General features: G+C 36.5%; 1 protein-coding gene across 2 annotated transcripts; it reads left to right on the top strand.

Annotated features, from left to right (window-relative positions):
• FAM199X (family with sequence similarity 199, X-linked) lies at window positions 1-27,996 on the top strand. Of its 2 annotated transcripts, none has more exons than XM_087426845.1 (6): window positions 1-453; window positions 8,822-9,041; window positions 18,941-19,090; window positions 19,341-19,502; window positions 20,641-20,778; window positions 22,195-27,996. In XM_087426845.1, exons 1-6 carry the CDS (start codon window positions 257-259, stop codon window positions 22,363-22,365), a joined length of 1,038 nt encoding a protein of 345 aa, XP_087282971.1. In that variant the 5' UTR covers window positions 1-256; the 3' UTR covers window positions 22,366-27,996. The 2 variants fall into 2 exon arrangements, with proteins under 2 accessions (XP_087282971.1, XP_004443174.1); XM_004443117.2 differs by having other exon boundaries at window positions 3-453; window positions 20,641-20,907.

Below are 27,996 nucleotides of genomic sequence, written 5' to 3'. Positions count from 1 at the left end.
CGGCGACTGAGGCGGCTGCAGAGGCCCCTGAGGTGCTGAGTGGGTGGCCGGCGGGCCGCGGTGGCCCCGAGCAGCCTCTTCGGCGGCCGCGCACTCCCCGGGCGGCGGCGGGCCGCGGCGCTCAGCCTGCCAGTGAGCTGCGGCGGGCACACCCCGCGCGGCGGCGGCGACAGCGGACAGGTTAGAGTGGGGGCAGGGGCGGGCGCGGGAGCAGCCCGGGGCCCGAGAGGGAGCCCGAAGCAGGCCATCTCCAACCATGTCCGACGAGGCGTCGGCCACCACCTCGTACGAGAAGTTTCTAACCCCCGAGGAGCCCTTCCCGCTTCTGGGACCCCCTCGCGGGGTGGGCACCTGCCCGAGCGAGGAGCCAGGTTGCCTGGACATCAGCGACTTCGGCTGCCAGCTCTCATCTTGCCATCGCACGGACCCGCTCCACCGCTTCCACACCAACAGGTACGAACGGCCGCTGGGGGCAGGGGCCGATCGCCCGCACCCTGGCCGCCGGGTCGCCGCCGGGTCTGGCCCTTCGCCCCGGGTCTCTGCCTCCATTCGCCCCCTCCCCCACCTTTCTCCGACCCGCGCTCGTTCCCGGGCTCCTTCCCGCTCCCCTCCGTCTTCACCCCTGCCCTCCTATTTTTCCTTTGGCCGGCATTTTACTCTCTCTTTTCCCCCATTCATCTGCTCACCATAGCGACTCCTCCCTTCCCCCTCCCGCCCCATCTGTACCCTGCGAATCCCAAACCCCCACCCTTGATTTTTAGATGCTCCCCTGTTTCCATCCACCCGCAAAAGTTTAACCCCTTCCACTTCCGGTACGCTATTAGAGTGGATTTCGGATGGCTCAAAATCAATCCATGGATCTTTTGAAAGGTGGCACTTGGAAAACCAGAATCTTCCTTTCCCCAATTTCTAACCTGTCTCGCAGCCCTATTTCCACCCCCCACTCCCCATTTTTTAGTGAAGCTCTAAGAAGCTAGACGATTATTTTTTTTCTCTTTCTCCTTTATGAACTCTTTGCCTTAGCGCTTTAGGCCCTGCCAAAATGTATAAGCTTAAATCTGGAAGCTTCCTTCATGTAGCATATCCCATGGTTTGCTCCCCCAGTGGAGGGATGGAGCGAGCTTTGGGATGGAGCGAGGCGGGCTTGCTTAAACAAATTTATTCAAAGGATGCACCCCCTAACTGGTTTTATTGGAAGGTAGAGTGTTCTGGAGAATTATATCATGCAAGCGTTTAAGTGTTACACCAAACGTGGGGGATTTGAAGATGTTTTACACATAGCCCCAACCTTTAATATAGGTGGATGAGATATATATACAAAGGCCTGGGAGGGTGTGTGGAGAACAAGGGAGGAGGAGAGGGGTTCAGCTATGGAAAATACTGGAGTTAAATTAAGGAGTCTAGTTCTGATTTCTGATCCAATTTACAATATGAGCATGAAGAAATCCTTCAACATTTTAATGTGTTCTGCATGTCCCTCCCACCTCTTAAATCAGTCTACGGATTTACTGAGTTTCTACCAGGTACAAGGAAACTATAAAACATGATTCTTACCTAAAAGAAAGTTTTAGTCTAGAAGCAAGGTGTTATAGTTAAATAATCATACAGAACATCAGTATAACACATTTGAAAAGTGGCAGTAAATTTGTTATGACTATTCCAAATCCTCATTGGAAAAAATAGCAAATCGAGGCCTAGAGAGAAAAGACTGAGTTCAAGGTCATAAAACCGAGTTAGGCAAAGCCAGGACTACTCGGTTGGAGTCAGTGATGAAACTTGGAACAGAACTAGTGGCTCCAGTGTTATAAATGGTTGTTACAGTTTCTTAGACTAACTCCCGGAAGACTGTTCAACTCATGATATGACTATAACATGAATGTAACATACTCATGAAACCAAGTGTGTTTAGGATTGTTTGCACCGGAAAATAATATAAGAAATACTGTTGCACGTATTTGATATTTAAGTTTTGTAGCATTGAAACAAATCGTATACACAGAAAAGTTAAATGATTTCAAAATTAGCCTGCTCTGATGATGAGGGCAAGGGAGTGGGGACAGAGGCTGAGGGTAAGCACAGCCAAAACGGGTGGGGGTGATGGGGAGTGAAGCAAGGAGAATAATACATTTCTTACAGCTTGTTCTCTTCTTTCTCCTCCTCCCCATTTTTTCTTTGTGTTTTTCTACCCTTCTTAGAGACCATGGCAAGTCAGGGTTGTTTTCCAGAATGGGGCAGTGAAGATAGAGGGGGAGGTTCCTGTTCAGTCCCAGTTTTTCCAAGCCAAGCATTATTTTTCCTAGTGACAGCCTGCTTTTTTAAAACCTCCCTCTCCTACCCTACTTTTCACAGGGCTTGGAATGGCAGTAGGAGGTCCAGTGTATCTTGTTCTGTACCCTTTTCTGCAGAGATTAGGGGAAGCAGAATCAGCAATACTTAACTGCAGATGATGTTTCTGCTGAAGGTTACCTTGCCTTTTCTCCTTCTGGAATGTTCTGCCTTCTTACCCCTCCTCAAGATGGCGTTTGAGAGGACCATATGCTTCCAATCATTTCACGGAGAAGCAGACAATTAAATCAAGTTTAGTTTAGGGAGTTCTTTTATTTTGGATTTGTATGTGTCACTTTTTTTCTCCACATCACATCATTCACCAATTCAAGCAACAATCCAAAAATCAATCTGAGTAGTTGAGTACTGATATTCTGCTTTGGGTTTAGTCATTAAAAACAAATTTCATTGAAAGTAGAAAGCTTGTCAGTGGGTAGATGCTTGATTTGCCTTTAGTTTGCTTCTTCCTTGTTACCTGATAAGAAAACTGTGGAGATTGTTTAAATAATGCCATTGATAAGGGCCTCAGGATGATGACAATTTTGGGCCTGCTCCTTTACCGGAATCTGGGCTATATTTGCAATTTTCATTAACCTTGAGAGTCAGGGCACTATTACTTATGATCCTTAAGGTTGAATGTTTGTAGTGTTCAGATTAGAGTCATCTGTGACTTAGGTCAGTCTGTCACTGGTCTAGGTTCAGTGGAAAATAAATTACATGAACACAGCCAGTTTCCTAAGAATTCACACTTTCCTAGGAGTATCTTTTAGGATTTTATGACCAAGTTGGGTTTGTCTGGAATTTTGGAAGAATAAAATAAATCTCAGTAAGCCAAAAACTTAATTATTTTTTTAATTGAAATATCAGTTTGACATATATATGTGTTTAAGTGTTTAACACATTTTTTTTTGGTTTTAAGGACAGGATTTTTCTGACGTAATTGTGGGTTTTCTCTTTGCATTTGTCCACTGTGACCCTCCACCATCATCAAAAAAGGATGTCATTTAGCAAATTGGAAAAAATTATAATGATATTGATAGGTCCTATAATTAAATTGTGAGATGAAGGAGGTTAATATGAACTACTCCATGTGTTCTTCTCTTCGTCTTTCAGGAGTACATCAGTACTTTGACACTGAACAATTGTGAAAAGCGTGTGGAAGGACAGTGCCTCACTTTTGTACACCCTATTGGCAGGATACGAAATGAACTATTGTATAAAACCGTTACTCAGTTATATGATTTTTTTAGAGCCCCATTTTCAGTCACCATTAACCAGAAAAACCCCAAGACTACTGTGTGCCCTTTGTACTACCCACAGTTTTCCTATCTCAGTATAGAATTAGAGATGGGGAAGAGCTGTGAGTTGCAGGTGGGAGAACCACGTTTCATGAAGTGAGACAGGTTACAGAGGCAGGAGGAGTTTGGTTGGGGGACTTGTTGAGACAAGCTGAGAATGAGAATCAGGCTTTGGAGAACTATCCAGGCTAGAAATGTAGATTTGGGATTAATCGAAACAGAAATTCTAGTGGCATGATAGGAGTGGAGCTGTGGGTTACAAAGGTTGAGAGAGTACAAGAACCTTTTCAATAAATTTAGCAGGGAAAGGAAGGAGAGGAGGTGTAATAATTAAAAAAAAAAAGTGAAGATTTCTTCGTTTGTTTTTTGCCTTGTTTAGTCTTTCTTTTCCAAGAACAGAGATTATAGCTCCTTGGAAGCAGCCCACAGGATAGGGAGAAATTGAAAATACAAAAGAGAGTGGGATGACAAGAGATGGATGGGATAAACCCAGAAGCCCAAATGGAAGAATTAGCCTTAGAAATGACATGGGATGTTTTTTACTTCCAAGACTGTAGAGGGGGTAGGAGGGATGGGTAACCATCCCAAGACAGTTGAGGTCGCTGGGAGGAGAGGTGGGAATTTGAGTGAGTAGAGTAGGGGGGTTGTGTCATCTGCTCTAACTTGGGACCCTGATGGCCTTTTGGGCTCCAGAGGAGTAGCAGAGGTCAGGGTGGCTGTATCGGGATTCTGGCAGGGAGTCAGTGATGAGTACAAGTGATGATAGGGGACTGTTCCCTGAGAATGAAGGCATGGCAAGGATTTGGAATGACTTTAATCAGCTTGACAGTAGGACTTGATTCCACAGTGTTCATTGGCTGGATTCTCATCCTGAGAGGTAATAGTTAGGTCTACCTGAGAGACAAAGGGCTGCAGAAGAATGTGTATAGGCTTTTCTTTTTTTTTTTTTTTTTATAATTTTATTTTATTTATTTTTCCCCCAAAGCCCCAGTAGATAGTTGTATGTCACAGCTGCACATCCTTCTAGTTGCTGTATGTGGGACGCGGCCTCAGCATGGCCGGAGAAGCGGTGCGTGGGTGCGAGCCCAGGATCCGAACCCGGGCCGCCAGTAGCCGAGCGCGCGCACTTAACCGCTAAGCCACGGGGCCGGCCCAATGTATATGCTTTTCTTAATTTTACCAAAATTCCACTAAAAGCCCTTCGTCTGTGTATTCTTGCTGAAAAGCCTTGCAGAGAAATATTCTTGCTTTACTTTTTTTTTTTAATTAAAATTTGGGCAGCAAGCCTAGTTATGAGTTAAACCCCATTTCACTGGGATTCTTTTCAACATGTTTCTTTTAAGATACGGAGAAAGTCTTCTTTGGAATAATTTTAGGGTTATAGCTAGCATCTTAGTGTTAGGTAGCTTTCTCTTAGTGGAATAAAATGTAAGGGCTTTGTAAATTTGAATAGTTCAGTGCTGAGCATATGCACACCGTGGTCATTCGTTACACATTTGAAGCTGACAGAACAGTCTAAAAGAATCACACTTAAATTTTTATTGTAAAAGCTCATTATAGAAAATTGTGGGCATATACAAAACGATCAAGACCACTCATGATCCCTTTCACTAAAGATAACAACTATCATTTTGATGTTCTTTCTATGTACATATATAATTTTTAAAAATCAAGATAGGGTATATATATATATATAAATTATGACCAGGTTATTTGCACTTATATTGTGAGTGTTTTCCGTAAATAGTCAGAAAATAAATTTTTAATGATTATAAATGATTATATATTTTATTTATATTTTATGTAAATATATATTATATTTATAATGATTATAAGAACACCATTATTATTTAATTATTCCCCATGTTTGGGGGCATTTATTTGCCCTTTTTTGGCTATTATAATATTGTTCGGACATGTTCGTACAGACATCTTTTTTCCAAATTTCTATTTGGGGAAGGGGATAGATTCTTAGAAGAACAATTACTGAGTCCAAAGGAATGAACCTTTTTAAAGCTCATATATGCACTACCAAATTGCTTTTCAGAAAGATTATGCCAATTTAACATTCCCACCAGCAGTGGATAAAAGTACTTCCTACTTTGTTTTTATCCATATTGCCTTGAAATAATAATAAAAATAATGTTTGCAAATTAGAAGCTAATAGAATTTTTAAAAATCTCTAATAGTAAAAAGTACTATTTTTCTATTTTGTAAATGATTTGTTTCAAGTATGAGCCCAGTTTCCTTCCCACTGTTAATTAAAAAAAGAAAAGAAAAAAGAGCCAAGCCTTTTAAGAATACCCAGAACCCTGTCATGGATCTGGAAAACTGAGGAACACACTGATTTTGCCCTAAGATAAGAGCACAAAACCAAGCAAATTCCTGGCTCCCTTGTCAGTGATCTAATCATTAGATTATTAAATTTGCATAGTTTTTAAAAAAGAAAAGTCATTATTACTCATGGAGGGAAACACATTTCTACCTAATTTTTGCAAGCTGAAAAGAAATTCTTATTAAAAACAATTATCTAATAGCTTTTCCTAGCACATAACACAGTACTTGGCACATAGAAGATACTGCCTAAATGTTTGTTGAATGAGTGAATGAATAAAGGTTAAAAAAAGTCATATGCGATTTGAAGACACAAGAGGAAAAATAGTTGTCCCAGGACAAAATGTGGATGTGGTTTACTGTGTCCAGAGCAAAACTTGTGATTGCCATTCAAAGCTTTTATATTGCCTTATTGCATGACTTGGGCAGTTTGGTTAATTCTACTAGGTTTGTTGATTTTTTAATAATGAGGATACTGCCTACCTAGCAAGCATATGATGAAACTAGGTAATATTACAAGGTATTCTAGGATTTTTAGATGAATTTTAGATTTTTGCCTGTTTATAAAAGTTTGTTGACATCTGCTTTTATATTTACTGAACTATAATAGTTTAGAGTGTGTGTGTCTGTGTGTGTGTTTCAGTGCTTTAAAATACTCTACCTTTAGCTCAAAGGAAAAAGTGCCATAAAATTGTCAAGTTGCCCAGATTTTGTAAATCAAGAACTTTGGAATTAAGATTAGCCATACAAAATAAGAGGGGAAGTTAAAAAATGAAATACACAATTCAAGAAAAAACTGGATTTAATGAAGGATGAGAAACAACCCATAATAGATAAAATAATAGGCTTTTCTTCAGGAAGTCATTATTTCAGTACCTTATTAGTATCAGATATACTAAATCATTATCTTAAGGATTAATTCCCTAGGCTACTGCCAAAGCAATGAAGATTATCTCATTAATAGTATAAAGCTAGTGGAAATTTACAAAAGAAAACAGATTTGTAAATTTCAAGACCAAAAAAAGAAAAAAATATATAACCCTGCAACAAATGCTACAGACAAAATGTTAATATCCTTAAATGCATAAAGAATGCTTACAAAATCAATATGGAAAACATTAACACACAGAAAAATGCTACAGTAAAATAGCTAATAAATATTTTTAATTTTGATCCTGCCAGTAATCAAAGAAATAAAAATTGATATAAAAATGTTTTTCTCCTATCAGATAGGTAAAAATGAAAATTCCAGTGCTGTTAAGGTTGTGGTCAAATGAGCACTTTTATATACTGCTTTGCAGAGTGTAAATTGATGCAGCCTTTCAGAAAGGGATTTGACTAAGTATACTATGACCCTTAGAAGTGTTCATATTCTTTGACGCAGTACTTTCCTTTCAAGTAATCTATCCTGAGAGATTATATATTTGGATAAATAATTATAAAAAAAAGGTTCATCTCAATATTTTTGTAATACCAAAAAAGATTGGAAACAGCCTAAGTATCTATTATTGAAGAAATAAGGTTAAATAAATTATGATACACTTAATCAATGGAATATTATATAGGTATTCGAATGTTTTCAAGTAATATACTTGGGGAAATGTTCAGTATATAATGTTAAGTTAAAAAAAGCAGGATACTAAAAAATATATATGCGGAATGCTGATTCTGTAAAAAACGTATATGCGTGTACAAAAAAGTACCAAAATATTATGGATTAGTTATTGCTGAGTAATGGAATTATTGGTGGCTTTTTTTTTAATCTTTTTTTAAAAATTATTTTTATTTTTATTTATTTATTTTTTTGTGAGATCAGCCCTGTGCTAACATCCGCCAATCCTCCTCTTTTTTTGCCGAGGAAGACTGGCCCTGGGCTAACATCCGTGCCCATCTTCCTCCACTTTATATGGGATGCCGCCACAGCATGGCCTGACAGGCAGTGCGTTGGTGCGTGCCGGGTATCCAAACCGGCCAACCCCGGGCTGCCACAGCAGAGCGCGCGCACTTAACAGCTTGCGCCACCGGGCCGGCCCCTTCTTGGTCGTTTTAATCTTGTTCATCACTCCTTTCTTATTCCGCCATCTTTGCAATGATCCTGATATGTATCAGTGTTACATATAACACTGATATGTAAACGTTATTTAAATATAAGAAACACTTTTTGAGCTTCTACCTGTATACTTTGTTGGTGCTTTCCTTTGCCCTGCAATGACTGCCGTCTTCCTTTAATAATAATAATAGCTGCCATGTATTGAGCACTTTTTCTGTCTGCTAAGTGCTCTGTCTGCCTTCAGATGTAATCTTCACAGTACCCGCATTTTAAAGATGAGGACACAGGCTTGGAGAGGGTGTATTTTGCTTAAAATCAAATAGTAGGCAAGTGACAGAGCAAGAATTTGAACTCAGTCTGACTCCAGAGCTTACTCATAACCACTAACCTATATGTTTTCTTTACGGATGAAGGTTTTACTTCTAATTTAAATACATTTTTATTTTAAAATATTTTATTATAAAAATTTTCAGACAGATACAAAAGTAGAGAATAGTGTAGTGAACCCCATAGACCCACCACGCAGCTTCAATGATTATTTGCATATGGCAGTGTGCTTTATCTATACCCTTATTTATTTCTCAAACCCTTCCTTATTATTTTGAGACAAATCCCAGACATATTTCATTCATAAATATTTTAGTATAAATCCTTAAAAGATAAGGGCTCTTTTAGAAATAATCATAATATCATTATCATACCTAAAAATATACTCACATTTCTCATAAATGTCATAAATGTATCCTGTTAATATCTTAAAATTGTGTAGATTCTGTAGTTCTTGTTGTGATTTCTTTTGTGTTGTGTTTTTAAGGTGGAACTTAACTTCTTGTGGAACAAGTGTTGCCAGCTCAGAATGCAGTGAGGAGCTGTTTTCATCAGTTTCTGTTGGAGATCAAGATGATTGCTATTCTCTGTTAGATGATCAAGACTTCACTTCTTTTGATTTATTCCCTGAGGGGAGTGTCTGCAGTGATGTCTCTTCTTCTATTAGCACGTACTGGGATTGGTCAGATAGCGAGTTTGAATGGCAGGTAGGTTTTTTTTCTTATATTGCCATCATTACTCGATAAGTAGAAGTATGGATTTTTGTTTTCATATTTTCCTCTCTGCCTCAAAGTAAATTTCCCCAGCGTTCATCCAATCCTGTAGATTCTTTGACAACATTAAGAATTAGATGGAATATGTAGCCTTTATTTTTGCTGATGTACGTTTTAAAGGCTTCTGATGCTACAGATATCCTTTTGTAGATTTTCATGTAATTCAATACTTACATAATGTTTCCATTATTATATATCATCAGTACCTTTCTGTGCATGAATCCAAGCAAATTTACTCTTCCTACATTATAATAAATAGCCTTTGTAACCTTATAGGCACAATATCCTTACATCAGGGTCATGTTATATATCTAAGATCACAAACCACTTTTATCATAAATACATAATTTTTGGTTCTGTAATCAGAAATACAATATAATTTCTCATTTGTATTCTCTTCATATTAGCAATGTTTTTCGCCTGACAATGTTTTTTCTTCTTGTGGCACATATACCATGTAAAATGGCTTTGTGGCAAATTGTTTGGAAATGCTGCCTTATAATGAGTGCAATCCATCAGAAAATGTAGATCATGTTATTGCAACATCTATTTTCTGATTGTAAAAGACAATAACATTTAAAGAAGCTTTCCTTGCATACAGCAAATGTTATATTCAATAGATACTTGAATGCCTACTGTGTTTGAAAGCCATCCAAATACTTGAAGTTGTATTCCAAAAGAGGAATCAAATATTTTATTTCAATTTTTTATTAGAATATCAAATAATACAGAATGGCATAAAATTAAAAGTAAGTCTCCAAGTCCCATTCTGCTGTGGTTACCACCATTAAAAGCTTGTGCAGATACAGGTATGTTTGCACAGCATTAAAAACACAGACATAAGGGGCCAGCCCGGTGGTGTATCGGTTAAGTTCATGTGCTCTGCTTTGGCAGCCCGGGGTTTGCAGGTTCGGATCCTGGGTGCAGATCTACGCACTGCTCATCAAGCCACACTGTGGTGCCATCCCGTATAAAGTAGACGAAGATGGGCACGGATGTTAGCCCAGGGGTAATTTTCCTCAGCAAAAAAGAGGAGGATTGGCATTGGATGTTAGCTCAGGGCTCATCTTCCTCATCAAAAAAAAACAAAAAACACATAAATGGGCTCATACTTCAGACAATGTTTGGCTGTTTGCTTTTTTTCAACTAATATGTCTCATTCTTTTTGATAACTGCATCATAATTTATATAATCAGTTCCCTAATAATGGATATTTAGATTGGTTTCAGTTTTTTTGCATTATAAACAATGCTAGACTGAAAATTAAGAGTTTTTAAAGAGGGAAAAAAATCCACAACCTCTCTATTTTTATATCATATTATTTCAAATGCTTCTATTTTATATATAGTTGTAAATATGATTTGGATAAAAAATTATAAAAATTAACTTAAAAATTGAAATAAAATTCACCTTTTTAATAATTTTTTAAGTGTATAATTATTTATTTATTTTTTATCTTTTTTTTTTTAAAGTTTTTGCTGGGGAAGATTTGCCCTGAGCTAACATTTGTTGCCAATCTTCCTCTTTTTTTTATGTGAACCACTGCCACAGCAGGGCCACTGACAGGCCAGTGGTGTGGTTCTGTGCCCAGGAACCAAACCTGGGCCACCGAAGTGGAGTACGCTGAACTTGAACCATTAGGCCATCGGGGCTGGCCCTAAAGTGTATAATTTAGCGATTTTTAATATATTCACAATGTTGTGCAGCCATCACCACTGTCTAAGTCCAGGATATTTCCATCACTCCAGAAAGAAACCCATGCCTATTAGCAGATAGTCCCACTTCCACTCTGCCTCCATCACCTGGCAGCTACTAATCTACTTTCTCTATGGATTTGCCTTTCTGGACATTTCATATAATTTACTCATAGAATATGTGGCCTTTTGTGTCTGGCTTCTTTCACTTAGCATGTTTTCAAGGCTCATCCATGTTGCAGTCTGTAACAGTACTTCATTCCTGTCTCAGTCAGCTCCAGCTGCAATAACAAATACCATAGACTGGGTGGCGTAAACAACGAATATTTATTTCTCAGAGTTCTGGAGGCTGATAGTCCAAGATCAGAATGCCATTATGGTCAGGTTTGGTAAAGGCCCTATTCCTAATTTACAGATGGCTGCCTTTTGCTGTATCTTCACATGGAGTGAGAGAGAGGTCTGGTCTTTTCATCTCCTTATGAGGTCACCAATCCCATCATGGGGGCTTCTCCCTCATGACCTCTTATAAACCTAATTACCTCCCAAAGCACCACCTCCAAATATCATCACATTAGGGATTAGGGCTTCAAGATATGGATTTGGGGGGGACATGAACATTCATTCCACAGTAACTCCTTTCTATGGATGAATATTCCATTGTATGGGTACATCACATTTTGTTTATTCATTCATCAGCCGATGGGTTGTTTCCACTTTGGGGCTATTACGAATAATATTGCTATGAACATTCAGGCACAAGTTTTTATATATGGATGTATATTTTTAATTCTCTTGGATACACACTTAGGAGTGGAATTGCTGGGTTATGTGATAACTTTATGGTTAACTTTTTTGTGTGTGTGTGAGGAAGATTAGCCCTGAGCTAACATCTGTTGTCAATCCTCCTCTTTTTGCTGAGGAAGATTGGCCCTGGGCTAACATCCACGCCCATCTTCCTCTACTTTATATGGGACGCCGCCACAGCACGGCTTGACAAGTGGTGCATTGGTCCGTGCCCAGGATCCAAGCCTACGAACCCCGGGCCGCCGAAGCAGAGCATGCAAACTTAACTGCTACGCCACTGGGCCGGCACCCGTTTATGTTTAACTTTTGAGGAACTGCCAAAATGTTTTCCAAAGTGGCTGTACCATTTTACATTTCCACCAGCAATACATGAAAGTTCCAATTTCTCCACATCTGTGCCAACACTTGGTATTGTCTGTCTTTTTTGATTATAGCCATCCTACTGCATGTAAAGTGGTATCTCATTGTGGTTTTGATTTGCCTTTCCCTAATGACTAATGATGTTGAGCATCTTTTCATGTGCTTATTGGCCATTTGTATGTCTTTGGAAAAATGTTTATTCAAATCCTTTGCCCATTTTTAAATCGTGTTATTTGTGTTTTATTGTTGAATTGTAAGAGTTCTTTGTATGTTATGGCTATGAGACCCTTATATAAATGATTTGCAAAAATGTTTCCCATTCTTTTCACTTGATAGTGTCTGTTCACTTGATAGTGTCCTTTGACACACAAAAGTTTTTAATTTTCATGAAGTCCAGTTTATTTTTTCTTTGAATGCTGTGTTTATGATGTCATATTTAAAAAAACATTGCTTAATCCGAAGTCATGTAGATTTTCACCTACTTTTCAGAGTTTTAGTCCTTACATTTAGGTCTTTGATCCATTTTGAGGTACTTTTTGTGTATGGTGTAAGATAGGGGTCCAAATTCTTTCTTTTACATGTAGATGTCCAGGTGTCCCAGCACCATTTGTTGAAAAGACTATATTTTTTCCTTATCGAATGGTCTTTGTACCTGTGTGGAAATGAATTGGTCATAGATGTTTGGGTTTAGTTCTGGACTCTCAATTCTGTCCCACTGATATATATGTCTATCCTTATGCCAGTACCACACTGTTTTAATTAATCTCACTTTGTAGTAAAGTTTGAAATCAGGAAGTGTGAGTACTCCCACTTTGTTCTTCTTTTATCAAGATTATTTTCACTATTCAGGGTTCTTTTTTTTTTTTTTTTTGCAATTCCATATGAATTTTACGATCATCTTGTCCATTTCTGCAAAAAGGGCAGTTGGAATTTTGATAGGAATTGCATTGAATCTGTAGATCAATTTGAGGAATATTGCCATCTTAACAACATTAAATATCCAGTTCATGAACATGGGATGGAATGTCTTTATTTATTTAGGTCTTTTTAAATTTCTTTCAGTGATGTTTTGTAGTTTTCACTGTCCAAGTCTTGTACTTCCTTGGTTTAATTTCTTCCTAAATATTTTATTCTTTCAATGCACTTGTAAATGGAATTGTTTTCTTAATTTCCTTTTCAGATTTTTCATTGCTAGTGTATAGAAATACAACTGATTTTTGTATATTGATTTTTTTATACTGCAACTTTGCTGAATTCATTTGTTAGCTTTAATAGTTAATTTTTTTCTGTGTGGATTCTTTAGGGTTTTCTATATTAAAGATCATGTCATCTGTGAAGAGAGTTTTCTTTCTTCCTTTCCAATCTGGATAGCTTTTTTTTTTCCTTGCTTAATTACCCTGGCTAGATCTCCAGGACAATGTTGAATAGAAGTGGCAAAAGCAGGCATCTTTGTCTTTTTCCTGATCTTAGGTGAGAAGCTTTCAGTCTTTCACCATTGGGTATAATGTTAGCTGTAGGTTTTTCATAGATGCCGTTTATCATATTGAGGAATTTCCTTCTATTCCTAGTTTGTTTGGTGTTTTTATCTGAAAGGGTATTAGATTTTGTCAAATGCTTTTTCTGCATCTATTGAGATGATCGTGAAGTTTCTTTCCTTCCTCCTACAGTCATGCATCACTTAACAACGAGGATACATGCTGAGAAACTTGTCATTAGGCAATTTCGTTGTTGCGCGAACATCATGGAATGTACTTACACAAACCTAGATGGTATAGCCTACTACAAGGCTATGTGATACTAATCTTATGAGATCACTTTTGTATGTACAGTCCGTTGTTAACAGAAACGTCATTATGTAGCACGTGACTGTATTAGTATGACATACTACATTGACTGATATTTGTATGTTGACCCACCCTTGCATTCCTGGACTAAATCCTAATTGGTCATGGTATATAATCTTTTTAATATGCTGCTGGTTTTGGTTTGCTAGTGTTTTGGTGAGGATTTTTGCATCTGTATTCATAAGGGATATTGATCTGTGGTTTTCTTAATTCTTCTGATGTCTTTGTATCACTTTGGCCTCAGAGAATGAGTTAGGAAGTATTCCCTTTTCTTCTGGATAAAATATTTTACTAAGATGTTCTCATTTAACATATGAACTTTTTCATGATCTTCATAATGACTCTTTTAATGACTACATAATATTCCTGATACTAGATGTGCCAGAACTTGTGAAACCATTCCCCTATTTACATCTGCTTCAATCTTTTTTCTAGATAACACAGCAGTGAGCATGTTTGTGTGGGTACCTTTTTATTCTTCAGTGCCTCATTTTTTTAAGTGCATGGTTTGTATTAAAATCAGACTACAAAGATTCTTACTGAAGTATAATCAGATGGAGTCATATAATTCTGAGAAATATTTTTTCTGCTTATTTCATGTGTTTTTTTTTTTTTTTTTTAAAGATTTTATTTATTTATTTTTCCCCCAAAGCCCCAGTACATAGTTGTCTGTCATAGCTGCACATCCTTCTAGTTGCTGTATGTGGGACGCGGCCTCAGCATGGCTGGAGGAGTGGTGCCTCGGTGCACACCCGGGATCCGAACCCGGGCCGCCGGCAGCGGAGCGCACGCACTTAACCGCTAAGCCACGGGGCTGGCCCTCATGTGTTTTATTTAGAGTTCTTATTCATAATGTTGCAAAGTGGCAGGCGTTTTTTCTTATTTTAATTGCTGACTTTTTCACTCATTTCATGACGAGTTAGAGTGGAAAACTATCCCCAACCACTCACTGTTAATGTACATGACTGACTACAACATCCGAACAAAAATAAGGCCTGCCTCAGTAATGTGTTTTCCCACTTCTCAAATTGTAGTTTGGGTACTCTGTTGCCATGGATATTTGCTGCTTAAATATGCTGAAAGGTTTAAAATGCTCTCTTGTCTTTGTGGGACCTCATAATGATGAGTAGTAAATTATCCAAGAAGATAATTACAAATTATGTGTTAGGATTAATATAGACTAAAAACCATTGACTATAGTTTAAAAATTCATATTACCTCTGTTGTGATTAAAAACAGCATCTGTTTAAATCTTTCTTTTTAACAGATGTTTCCGTTACTACTAAGTAAATATAAATGATTCATAGATTCTCTGGGAAGAAAAATGCTAATTACTTGATAAGGCAGGATTTTAACCTTAGAATGAACTAGCATCGTAGCATTTGAAGTAATATCAAAGCATTTTGCTTTGCTGATAGTTTTCTTTGCTTGCAGTCCTTTTATTATTAAAGATATATTTGACTGTTCTCAGAGCTTGAGAAATTATTTTATTGTTGAGCAGGAAAGCATAGAAAATTTAGAGTGAGTAATTCAGCTGTCACACTTGAAACCTAGAGGTGCAATTTGAAATTACACATCAGCTGTTACAGAAATGAGCTTACTCATAAAATTTTGCTGCATACTGCAGAAAATATGGCAGAAGTTTGATTTAATTCTCCCTGCTTGTCACAATTACTGATTGTAATATAAATATACCAAATATTGTTGTTCATGAAAAATATGGGATGAAAATTATTAATCATTTTTATCCTGAAATATATTATCAGTTATAAAATGGAAAATTGCTGGTCTAAGAAATATACAGGAGCCCATACAATTAATTCTGATGTACGTCTGCAGCTCTAATCCCATCTCTCCAATTGACTACTTGACATTTCCACTTGGATGACCTTATTAATACTAACCCATTATCTTATGCTGAGTCCTTGATTAGTAATGCAACTTCCAATTACAGTGTTTCCATGGAAAAAAAATAGACTCTGCTTTGTGACCTGTCTTACAGTGTAGTGAATAATGACTATTGTCATTTCAAAGGACACTTATACTTGCTTCTCTCATAATCACTACAAACTCTCCATATCCCAAATTGCATTCTCTCATTCCAAACTGCCTGCAAGGCAAGATGGCCTGGCACAGTTGAAAGCACTAGACTTGTGTCCTACTTTGGATATTGCCACTAACCATATGACCCTCCCTAGACATCATTTTTCCTTATTTGTAAAACGAGGGTGTTGGACTAGAAGATCTAGAACATTGCTTTAGGTCCCTTGCTGTAAAAATTAAGGTCTTTAAGTATATCACCCTGGATGGGTTGTATGATTGTGAAATGTCATCAACTTTCTTCTGGTCTCACATGTGGTCATCTGACTGTTATCCTTATCCACTCAGTTATTAAACAGTCTTGTTAAGTGTATTTCATTTGAAATTTTCCCTGTTGCCATTTTTCTTTCCATTTTTTGCTTATCTTAGTCCAGGCCTAGATCACAAGAGCTTCCTGTCTGATTCCAGTCTTTCCTCACTCTATTTTGTCCCCATACTGCTTTTTAACTCATCTTCCCTTAAGATCAATTTCATCAAGTTACTTCTGCTTAGAAAATGTTATTGGCCTACTACTACATATCATATAACAGCTTCTGGTTCATTTGTTAAGCTTTCAAATCCCTAGCACTGATTATGTATTTTAATCATATTGGTCTCATTAACTTCATCCTATGTTTTTTCCATCTATGGTTTTATTAAATTATTCTCCTTACCTGAATGCCTTTTCCTTTTCCCCATCTTGTCATTTTGAGAGACTACCTTGTGAAACTTAACCCAGCCACTTGAGCAACATGTGGCATTCTCTGAGCATTTATGCTACCTTTTTTAAGGGTTCAAAACCATGGCAAGGGATGGAAAAAAGAAAATACATAGATTTATTGATTGTCACATATGTGCCAGGCATATTACCTCATTTAAACCTCTCAACAATCCTTTGAGATGGATGGCATTAACTATAACTTACTGAAGACTTGGTGGCTCAAAGAAGCAAACTAACCTCCACAAGATCAAGACGGCTAGTGAGCAGTGAAGCTGGGATTTGAACTCTGGGATCTTTTTACTTCTCCCTGAAAAAATGGCCAGAGCCATTAATTGCCCTTTTTTAACACCCCCCTCAACAAACACATAAACAGAATTAAAGACATAAATTTAAGTGCTTAACATATATATAGTTAAATATTTGCTAGCAGATATTTGCTAAAGATTTAGATGAAAATTTTTCTTAAATTTTGAGAGTATAGATATTTTCCTAGTTCCTTTCTCTACCTAATTTAACAAAGGAGCTTGAAGTAGGGGAGGCCTTTCATCTGATGAGTGTTTCATTTTATTTTAGGAACCCCAGGGAGATCTTTAATGTAGTAGTATTGTGATTTGAAGTCTTTCAAAGGGAAAATAGCAAAACATTTTCTTTTTTAACATTAAAGGCTGAAAAAGAGATGGCCTTCATCTGTGCATTCAGCAATCATCCTTTCATGACACTGACTAGATAACATTAAGGCTAAGGGTGAACAATTCAAGCAGTGTTAGTTAATGAGATTTTAAAGGAAATAATACAAGTTGTTGGAAGTCAGTTATGCCCTTGGATTCATCAATGACTGTCAAAATGAAAATGTGGTTTTTAAGAGTAGTAGCTAACTTAGTTTCATTCTAAACATCATCGTCACCTTGCATAGTGATCAACTCCCATTTTTGTGGCTTCACTCATCTCTTCTATGTGATTGACTCCCCGATACCTGCCCCTTTGTAGCTCTCCTAAACTTTAATCCTGCAGCTTTGTCTCGCTGCTAGATATTTCCATTGATGACCTGTCATCTCAAACCTAACATTCGTCATTTGCTATGTTGTATAATTGTATGTTTGTGTTATTGTATTATCTTCCTAAGTAGAATTTAAAGTTCTTGTGTAAGGACCATGACTTACACTCCTTTGAAGCCCCTGTACCTATTATAGTGCTGTGGGTACAATAGGAGGCCAAATACATGTGATTGCAATCATCTTCAGGGCTAAAGTAGCTTTTCTCTTTTGGTAGCTTCAAAAGCCTAGTAATCATCCAGAGTTCAGATATAATTGCAAAGTCTATAGAACCAAAAAAACAAAGCAAAACAAAACCAAAAAGGTGTTGTTTTGTACCTTGTAAAAATGAAAGCATTATCTTTGAAAATTAGGTACTCCTCGTAGAAGAAAATATTTTATCTTCTTGATGAATAACTTAAACACATTTGTTTAAAATTAAATCCATTCTGACTTTTGGAGGTGATGGATGTTTATTACCTTCATTGTGGTGATGATTTTACAGGTATATGCATATGTCCAAAGTCTTCAAATTGTATATGTTAAATATGTACAGTTCTTTGTATATCAGTTATAACTCAATAAAGCCATTAAAAATTAAATCCATTCTAACTGAGTTTTATAGGCAATATAAAATTATAGCACATATTTTTGCTGTTCATCTCACTTTAAACTGATGTGATTTTCTGTATATTAGGCCTGCTTGCATTTCTCCTTTGTCTACACATTGTCTCTTACCATTTTTTTCTAATTTTTCTTTTATACTTCTGGTCTTTAAAGTATTTTGCTTTATATTAACACCATATTCTAAATTATTTTAATTGTCTCAAGGTTGTTAATACAGACTTGAGGACAAGGACCATGGTTTTTTTGTCTTTATATTGGCAGTTTGTCTAGCACAGTGTCTGGCAAAGAGCCAGGTAGTGGCAGCTCACTCAGGTCTCCTGAGATGGAGACCAGTACCCCTTATTCATTATACTGTGTGGGCCCTAGCCTTCATTATCATTATGAATTAAAAAATCTTAATGATGATTGACTTTTAAGTTAGCATTTTAATAAGTCTTGCTTATGATTTTAAGCTTTTGGAAAATATCTCTCATTTAATTAGTGACTATACAAAGACTATGGTGATGTTGCTGCTATGTCTAAAATAGGAGTGGATCAGAATTAATGTTTTCTGATTCTGCATTTGTTATTAGTCTTTTATTAAAGTAATTTTTAATCAATATGAAATGTGGTATTTAAAATGTATTTTTTTAAAAACTTGCTTTCCGTATCCCCTTCTTCTTATTTTATAAAGTTACCAGGCAGTGACATTGCCAGTGGGAGTGATGTACTTTCTGATGTCATACCCAGTATTCCAAGTTCACCTTGCCTGCTTCCTAAAAAGAAAAACAAGCACCGGAATTTAGATGAACTTCCTTGGAGTGCAATGACAAATGATGAGCAGGTAGAGATCTCGACATTCTTATTTAAAAGCATATATGAGAACATGTGAGGCTCAATTTATTGCCTATGTAAAGCTACTGGGTAAAATGTGGATTGCTTAGTAAATCTGAATTTGAGCTTTAACTATCTGGTTTGCAGGAAACAAATATAATATTAAGTGCTTCTGGGTATTTAAAACACATTATAAATGGTACACTAAGAGATCAGAGGTGTTGGCATTGATCTTGTTTATTATAATTTTCATAACACAGGTGGAATATATTGAGTATCTGAGTCGTAAAGTCAGTACTGAGATGGGTCTTCGGGAGCAACTTGATATTATTAAAATAATTGATCCTTCTGCTCAAATCTCCCCTACAGACAGTGAGTTTATTATTGAACTTAACTGTCTCACAGATGAAAAACTGAAGCAGGTATGTAAAGAAAATACAGATTGTACCGCTATTGGGAATACCATTGTCTTATAGTGTGTAGACTTGAATAATCATAGGTAACCACATAGATAATTAAGGTCAAAAGCACTGCTGTGAAATGTAATATTAGACAAAATGATGGTAATATTTGAGAACACTTGGTTTTAAGAGGTTTTATGTACATCTCACCTGGCAGTACTTTTCTGGGATCATGTGGATCTAGAACCTACTTTTTAGCTGTGTAGGCTTTGAAACTTAATTTCACTACTTAAGGGGTGGTTACACTAGGGTATAGATTTATTCTAAGTCAACTTAAAAAGACGTATTGACAGAATCAAAATACTGATTATTGAAAGCTATACTTGAGTGAACATCTGAGCTGAGAGATTTGAGTAGTCTTATAGAGTAATTGAACCTGGCTAGGGTAAAACGTAATGAATTTTCTTTCTGCTATTCTGAAATACACACTTCTGGTATCTTCTAAATATAGTCTTTATTGCTTTCTTTTTCTCTGGTACATAACTGAATGAATACTTAGTTCTACTTTTGCTTTTTTTTATTTTTTGCGTTTATCATCATTTACAAAAAATTTCTCTCATTTTAGTATTTCTTTCAACAGACATACTATAATTTTCTACATTCCAGCTCATTTTTCATTAGTATGGTAAATTGATGCCTTGCATTTGAAGACACGTACTGTGGGCCCCTAGCTAAGATTTAGGAAACACCCTAATCTTAGATATAATCAGCAACTTACTTAAATCATCTTAAGTGAAGACCTTTAAAAAATGCCTAATCTCATTTATTTTATTTTATTGTTAGTTTCTGTTTCTGAGTGTTATTTTCTTATAATTCTAAATTCTGGAGGTTAGTAGCCTTCCATTTACTAATTATATTTTATATGCTTTTAAAATCTAGCTCCATAATATGTATTCTAGAATTTTGAACGTTGTCAATTTTTCTGGTACTTATTTCTACATTTAGAGATTTCTTTTGTCCTGATATTCTACTTATGTACATCTGTAGCACTTTTGACATTGTACTTTTAAATTAAGTACAATATTCTTCTTTTCTCCAGTATTTTGAGGATAGAACGTCAAGGAATAGCACTAACCAGTTTTTGTCTGTGCATTCCAAGGTCAGAAATTATATCAAGGAGCATAGCCCTCGCCAACGGCCTGCAAGAGAGGCCTGGAAGAGAAGCAACTTTAGTTGTGCAAGCACCAGTGGAGTGAGCGGTGCCAGTGCCAGCGCCAGCAGCAGCAGTGCCAGCATGGTCAGTTCTGCAAGCAGCAGTGGGTCCAGTGTTGGAAACTCTGCTTCAAACTCCAGTGCCAACATGAGTCGAGCACACAGTGACAGCAACCTGTCTGCAAGTGCAGCAGAGCGGATTCGGGATTCAAAAGTAAAACGTCTAATCAATACAAAACTTTACCTTTCACTATTAACATTAGTCTCCTTCAGATAAATTTCTTGAAGAGTTAAAATTATCCTGCTATCTGGATGCCTGTGGGTTTTGGTTGTAACCGAACAAGCAGGATGCTCTGCTATTGAACAAAGCCCTCTAGGCTGAGTGCTTTGAAACACTGTTTTGACCCACAGCCATATCACATTCAGTTTTATCTGATTTTTGTGTCTGTTTTAAGTAAGATAAATTGATGGAAATAATGAGTGAGTCTCAAGATTGCAATATTGACTGCAACTCACTACTGAGCGGATCTCACTATGTTGCTGATGTTGCTGTCTATTAGCTCCTAAGAATGTTCTGTATGTCCTTTGTGTGTGTGAAATGTTTTCTTAATATTTTAATCTTGAATGTTTCTTCTTAGCTCTTTTAAAAGTGTAATAATGCTTTCTCTAATTTCTGTCGACTCTTCACAATTGAAAAAATTCCGTACAATATTATTGAGCACATAAAAAATAGGAAGTATAAATGTATATAGAATGGTTCTGTGATGCTTAGCAGGAGAGTTCGGTTCCTTGCAGTGGCGACAGTCTGGAGCCAACTTAAGGATGATAAAGGTGTCTCTATAACTCTTTGGGAACTCAGTGGTGACTAGAAGATACACAATGACTCCTTCTCTGGCTCTTACCGAAGTAGCAGAAACATAGGCAGCTTTGTTGGTTGCCAAGGGATTCCTCTGGATATGTGGTCATTCCTTTTTGGCACCAGTGACACGGAATAGAGTACCCACTGGGTTTCTAAATGGGCTTTCAAGATGGTATTTGCCTAATATGAAAAAGACATGATTCTTTCCCAGCCATTGTTAAATTCCTAGTGCTTTTGCCTGAAAGGCACCTTAAAAGCATAAGCATTAGAGATTTTGGCAATGTTCTCTACATTTGTATTCAGTATTGTTCACTATATGTTCACTCTGCACTGACACCAGTGTACCTTAATTTGATTTTAAAAGTCTTTGAAATGATTGGTTATCCATAGCTAGCCAAAATGATCACGTTTCAACCTTTCCTTATCAGAAGATTCACTGGTCTCAAATACCATAAAAATAGAATCTTGAAGAATCATTTTCAAGTCTAAGCCAAAGTCTCACTTACCAGAACCAGGGTCATACTGCAAAGGAATTTGAACATCTCTAAAAATTCTGAAAATATAGAATTTGATCCATAAAATACTTTGGGGTGGGTATGCCAGAACTGAACCTTACTGATTTAGACATTTTTATTTTGACAGAAGCGATCCAAGCAGCGGAAGTTACAGCAGAAGGCCTTACGCAAGAGGCAGCTGAAAGAGCAGAGGCAGGCTCGGAAGGAGAGGCTCAGTGGGCTCTTCCTTAATGAAGAAGTGCTGTCCTTGAAAGTGACTGAGGAAGACCACGAAGCAGATGTAGATGTTTTGATGTAATAAGGGTGAATTTATCAGCGTTCTTTCTAAGCATTAAAGTATTCTATCCTTATTTGTTTACATGCATCTTGACCAAACTTTTGGTTAGGGCTGTGCTGATGTACCATTCATAATTTAGGCCAGTGGTTCTCAGCAGGTGGTCCCCAGACTAGCAGCTTCAGCATCACCTGAGAAGTTGTTAGAAATACATACTATCGGGCCCCACCCCAGACCTAGTGAATTAGAAACTCTGGGGGAGGGACCCAGCATTGTGTTTTAACAAGCACCAGGTTATTCTGCCGCCCACTCTGGTTTTAAGAACCACTGATTTAGTAAATGTTTTGACTATTTAAACTTTAGGGTGGTTAAGTGGGCTTTTTCAAAGACTAGTACTTTTACAGTTTAGAGGATTTCAAGGTACTGCTGACAAGTAGTTTACTGTCAGTATATGTACGTGTGTAGAGATTATAATTGTTTCCTTCTTAATGTTACAAGTTCTTAGTTTACTTTTCTAAAGGGCCATAGCATAATTCTCAATTCCTAGTGGACATCTTTTTTTGAGGTTGTAGGGGTGGGGTGTGGATTGCTGTTTACAATAGTGCCTTCATTAGGTTTAGCTGTATCTGTTTTCATTCATTATTAACTCAAAGGTGTAAAAATAGGCCCTAATATCTTTCCTGTTAGGTTTGTTTTTGTTTTTCACTTTATGTGAATTCAGAATCCTTTCTGTAAGTGATAACTACTGAAGAAATAGTGTTACTAGTAGCTGAATTTTAGACTTGATGCTCCATTCAAATGGAGAAAGCAATTAAACAAAACAACCAATTCTGCTTTTCCACTGCTTTCTGAAATCTTAGGCTGTGAAGCTGTCTCAAAGGCAGAAAATATCTCTCTCAAGTTCTTTTTGTAGGTCATTTTTTTTCCAGCACAGCTCTAATTTTTAAATATTTGACATAACAGCTTCTGGCATGTGAACAGGTAAATGTTCAAAATTAACTAAAGAAAACCCTTACAGTTCTGCTAAACTTCTCTATAAATTGCTAGAAATACACAAAGCAGTGAGATATAGCAAAAAAAAAAACGTTAGCTTGTTAGCTGTTAATAGAACTCTAATTTTAAATGTGAAATCATGGAGTTTCTTTAAATGTTTTCATGGAGAGTTCGTTATCATGAACTTTAGAAGTAGTGTGATTCCTTTTCTTCTACCATATGTCTTTAAATATTCACGTGGGTTAAAGAAGATGGAAACTGATACTACTGACAATCAAGCTGCTTTCTGACTTTCATAATTAATTTCTTTTTATTGTGGATAACTTTTGAGAGGTAATCATGATTCTTTAGGAGAAGTTGTAATCGATATTTTTTGAAACTTTAGAGTCACAGGTTGAAAGGATTTCTACTTTTTTTAACTTTTTATCATAATCAAGTAACTCATTAAGAAAAAGATTAACGACTTAATTCTTAATTCTCAGTTGATATAAAGGCTTAACCTTTGCTTACAATCATGTGTTTTGAAAATTTGATTTCATTTTGGTTCCTTGAAGGTTAAAGAATTGAAACTGAGGATAAAAATTGATATATTGCAGCTTTGCTGAGGTCTGTGGTATGGTTGTAACATTTTGAAGACTACTAAATTTATACTTTAAAATTTTGCTAAAATAAAAGTATGTATGTATATGGTTATCAGTTGGAGTAGTCCTTCTCACTTTCCTCTTACCCCCTCTTTGGTACTCCTAAGCAGCTTAGAGGGCCCAAAGAGAGCTTGGGGATAGACCCCAGAGTACTCTGAGGAAGGTGGAAAGGGTCAACCTTGCTGTTTTTCCCTTCCAAGTATAGGAAGAGTAAATGGAGAGAAGAGCAAATACCGCTGAATTCTCTGCCTGCTCTTAGCAAAAGCAAAATTTCAGAGAATGATTGTCTGTTCTCTTTACCTGCTCTTCAAGGAAAACAGGCCACTTTTGAAGACCATAGAGCAGCATTTATCTATTAAATACTTGGAAACAATTTACTTGACAGTGATCAGTAAAAGAAAATCCTAAACAGGGAGTCATGATGTAATAAGAACAATTTCTCTACTCTCCCCAAAATCACATAGTCTTATTACCTTAGATTTAACTTAAGTCACTATTAAACAAGTTTACCAAAGCACCACAAAACCGGTTTAAAAAGTTTATACAGGTTTGCATGTTTATAGCAAAGTGCAGCATGAAATTTTGTGTAAATCTGGATGCACTTTCTTTACGGTACTATAAATTAGAGATAGTCCATAAAGTTGGTTTGGAGGAGATTGAAAATACCTCCTCTGATTAAAAGAAAAAAATTAAAACAACTTGAGTTTGCTTATGATCGAAGAGGGAGATTATAGTCTTTCTCCATCCCGCTCCCCCCGCCAAAAAAAAACCCAGCAGAAAAAGGCAAAAGTTCTCTTGCCTTTGTTAATGTGATATAGTTTTTTTCTGTTTTAATGCTTCATGTAAATAATTCAAGTTTGAATTATTTCTTTCTTGGAATAAGTAAAATTTATTCAATCTGGTATATCTCTGAGTTCAATTTAAAACAAATCCAACTCAGTATTTTTTCTTTTTATATATAAACCCTAAGTAACCAATTAATAAAAACGTGAGACTTATTTGCCCCAGTGTCAGTTCTCATCTGTAGAGAACAGACACTGGAGCAAATGTCTTCCCCTTTAAAAATAAACCTTGTTAACTGAGGGCATGAGAATGTCCCCTCAGATTTATCCAGAAACATTTTATTAGAGGTCTTGTATGTATGTCAATTATATCTCAATAAAACTGGGAAAAAGATTTTTGTAGAATTCTGTCAGTCCCCACCACAGCTTTTTCAAGTATGAACCTTGAGTTAAACAAAATGGCATATCTTTTTCTACAGTTTTGCAACTGAATTAAAGTAAGGCAATGTAGTATAATGTATAGTAGAGTATAAAGGGATAATTCATTCTGTCCCAACAAGAACTTAGAATAAAATAACACTTTTTTTTTCATGAGACTTGTCTCATTTTTTGTTAGGCTGTGGCAGTTTTGTCCGTTTCCTTAGTCCTTTGGGTTAACTGTTATTGCTGAATTAAACCCAGAAACTGACTTCTAATTTAATGAGTCTATCAATTGGGTGGACATCTCATTTTATTTAGAAATCTCTTAAAAGTGCTAAATCCCCTCATAAAGGAAAAATATCAGGAAACTACTGTATAAAGGTATCCAGATTCTGATGAGCTTTAAAAATTGTGAAATTTATCAAATGTCTTCATAATTAAGCCAAAAATGTTAGTACATGACAAATGTAGAAGTCTTATTTCCAGATTCTCTAGTAGAGATTTTTGTTCGTGGCTTACTCTATATAGCCTCACGTGCCTTAAAGGTGAACTCTGTACTTTTTGTCAATATCAGGCTTTTCCAAACTCAAAAATAATCTAAATGCTGTAATTCGTTTTATAAAATGCCCATGCTGTTGGATATCAGTAAGCAAAGCCATTAAATTGAACCAATCAATAATAATAGGGTGTATAACAAAACAAAAACCTTCAGATCATTGTTTTTTTGTTGTCGTTGTTTTTTGTTTTGCTGAGGAAGATCGGCCCTGGGCAAACATTCGTGCCTATCTTCCTCTACTTTATATGGGACGCTGCCACAGCATGGCTTGACAAGCAGTGCGTCGGTGCGCGCCCGGGATCCGAACCTTCGAACCCCGGGGCCACCGCAGCAGAGAGCACGCACCTTACCGCTTCCGCCACCGGGCCGGCCCCAAACCTTCAGTTCTTAAGTTTCATTTGCATAAGTTTATTTTTGGCCCAGCTGGGTCACTGGAGAACATTGAAAGTTATCTACAGTATAGCCTAATGTATTCTTTTATTTTTTTTTTCCCTGAAAAAGTCATAAGCCAGAATACTTTGTAAAATCAGATAACTCTTAGTATCTGGAAAAGAATTTTCAAGGCAAAAGTATTTCATGAACAGAGATTATATAGCAAGTTGATTCTCTTGTTAACTTTAGGGATTCTTTGCATTCATTTGTGTAATAGCTGGAACATTCCCCTCCCCTTAAACAAATTACCTTTTAGCACTTTTATCTTCAAGAAAACTGTTTGCTTGGAATTGGGAGGAGGTTAAAGTCAGTTTACAGTTTGAGATGGTTGATAGGAAAATTCCCAATTGCATTCAAATAATAGTATTGATGTTGAGCATACTGACATTCAACATATCTAAACTTAGAGGTAAATTTAATCCTTAAAAGGACTATTAGTTAGAAAATAAGTATTTGTGTACACATGTACTGTGATAACTTTGGATTCGTTTTAAGTCTGGCAAAGTAAGATAAATTTTATCTTTACAATGAAATTATGCTAAGTGGGTGAGAAGCATCTGAGAGATATTTAGACCTAGGCATCTCTGTCAGCATAGTATCTGGAACAAAGCTCCTTAGAATGCTTAATTCTTATTTCTTTGGAAAATAATTTACTTGTTCCAAAAGGCTTAGAAGGAACTCTGAAAATTCCTCTGATTAACTGGCTTTTAAGAGTAAGGAAGTTGCATGGTATAGCTGAAGATCTGAGTTGACTCACTAAAATTTTATTTTCATATTTTTTCTAATATTAAAATTATTTTCATCCTCCCTCACAATTGTATTTTAAATTAAGGTTATTAATGTTTTAACCTAGATCACATGATGGTAAATCAATATTTAATTTACATTCATACTGAACTCAGAAAAACTGGTTTGGTCTTCTCTGATTTCAATATGCAGTACATTTTCTTTATTGTCAAATTTCTTTGTTACATCTTTGTGGTCAATGGAACCTGTGGAAGTCTGTGTTCTTTTTTTGTGGTGAGGGATGGGGGTAGAAAAGAGGAGAATTGCTCTAATTATACATATGCATTTTGACTATATAGAGGTAGTTGTAGAATTAATATGTATAAATGACAAGTTAACACTTACCTATTCTGAATTGTTCTAAGGAACAGTGGCCTGAAGCCATGGCTTGTTTTGTGGAGCTGCTTGCTCTTTAATAGTAGCTGACCAATTGGATTTAAGTTGAGACTTTGGGGTTAGGTTATCTAGCTGAGGCTTTTAGGAATGGAGCAGACCATGTCTGTTCCTGTAGTGGATCAATTTAATTTCCTCCTTGAATATTCTAATTTAGATATAGGTATCATCCATTCTAAATCTTTGTGTTGGGAGTTTAATAGGACTGTTGTCAACAGCTATTAAAGAGAAACACAAGTCTATGTGAAACATTTCACAGATGGTTAAACATTTCGATTTTTTTGTTTTAGTTTTAAAGATTAGTTATGTAGCATCAATATCATAACCAAAGCAAGTAGGAAGTTGGTTTGGAGAATCTTCAAGTAGTCTTAAATACTGTAATGTATCAGATTGTTATCCAGGATTATTTTCCTGTATTTCTGCTAAATGTATTACTATATTAATGCACTTTTGTATATATAACTGTCTTCTGTACATTCTGTACTTACTACAGTGTATATAAAAGCTGTTTTTCCTGAAGCTGTGAGGGGAAAACAATAGCTGTAACACAAGTCGTTTCTATTTTGTGTTCCTTCTTGTACTTGAAAGTAGTAGTTCAGTAGTTATATCTAAATGAGTATGTATGGTTGTAATTAAAACTGGCAATGTGGCA

This window comes from Ceratotherium simum, chromosome X (assembly GCF_057802395.1).
Source record: "Ceratotherium simum simum isolate JZ-2026a chromosome X, ASM5780239v1, whole genome shotgun sequence".
NCBI classification, from domain to species: Eukaryota; Metazoa; Chordata; class Mammalia; order Perissodactyla; family Rhinocerotidae; genus Ceratotherium; species Ceratotherium simum.
Note: the sequence above shows the minus strand (reverse complement) of the source record. Positions and strands in the feature narration are given on the sequence as shown.

Bases quoted from the DNA above. Each gene is read 5' to 3' on its own strand.
- FAM199X (XM_004443117.2), top strand. From the start codon at position 257: ATGTCCGACGAGGCGTCGGCCACCACCTCGTACGAGAAGTTTCTAACC. The intron at 9,042-18,940 runs GTAGGTTTTTTT...TATTTTATAAAG, and splicing joins ATAGCGAGTTTGAATGGCAG to TTACCAGGCAGTGACATTGC. The intron at 19,091-19,340 runs GTAGAGATCTCG...TTCATAACACAG, and splicing joins CAATGACAAATGATGAGCAG to GTGGAATATATTGAGTATCT.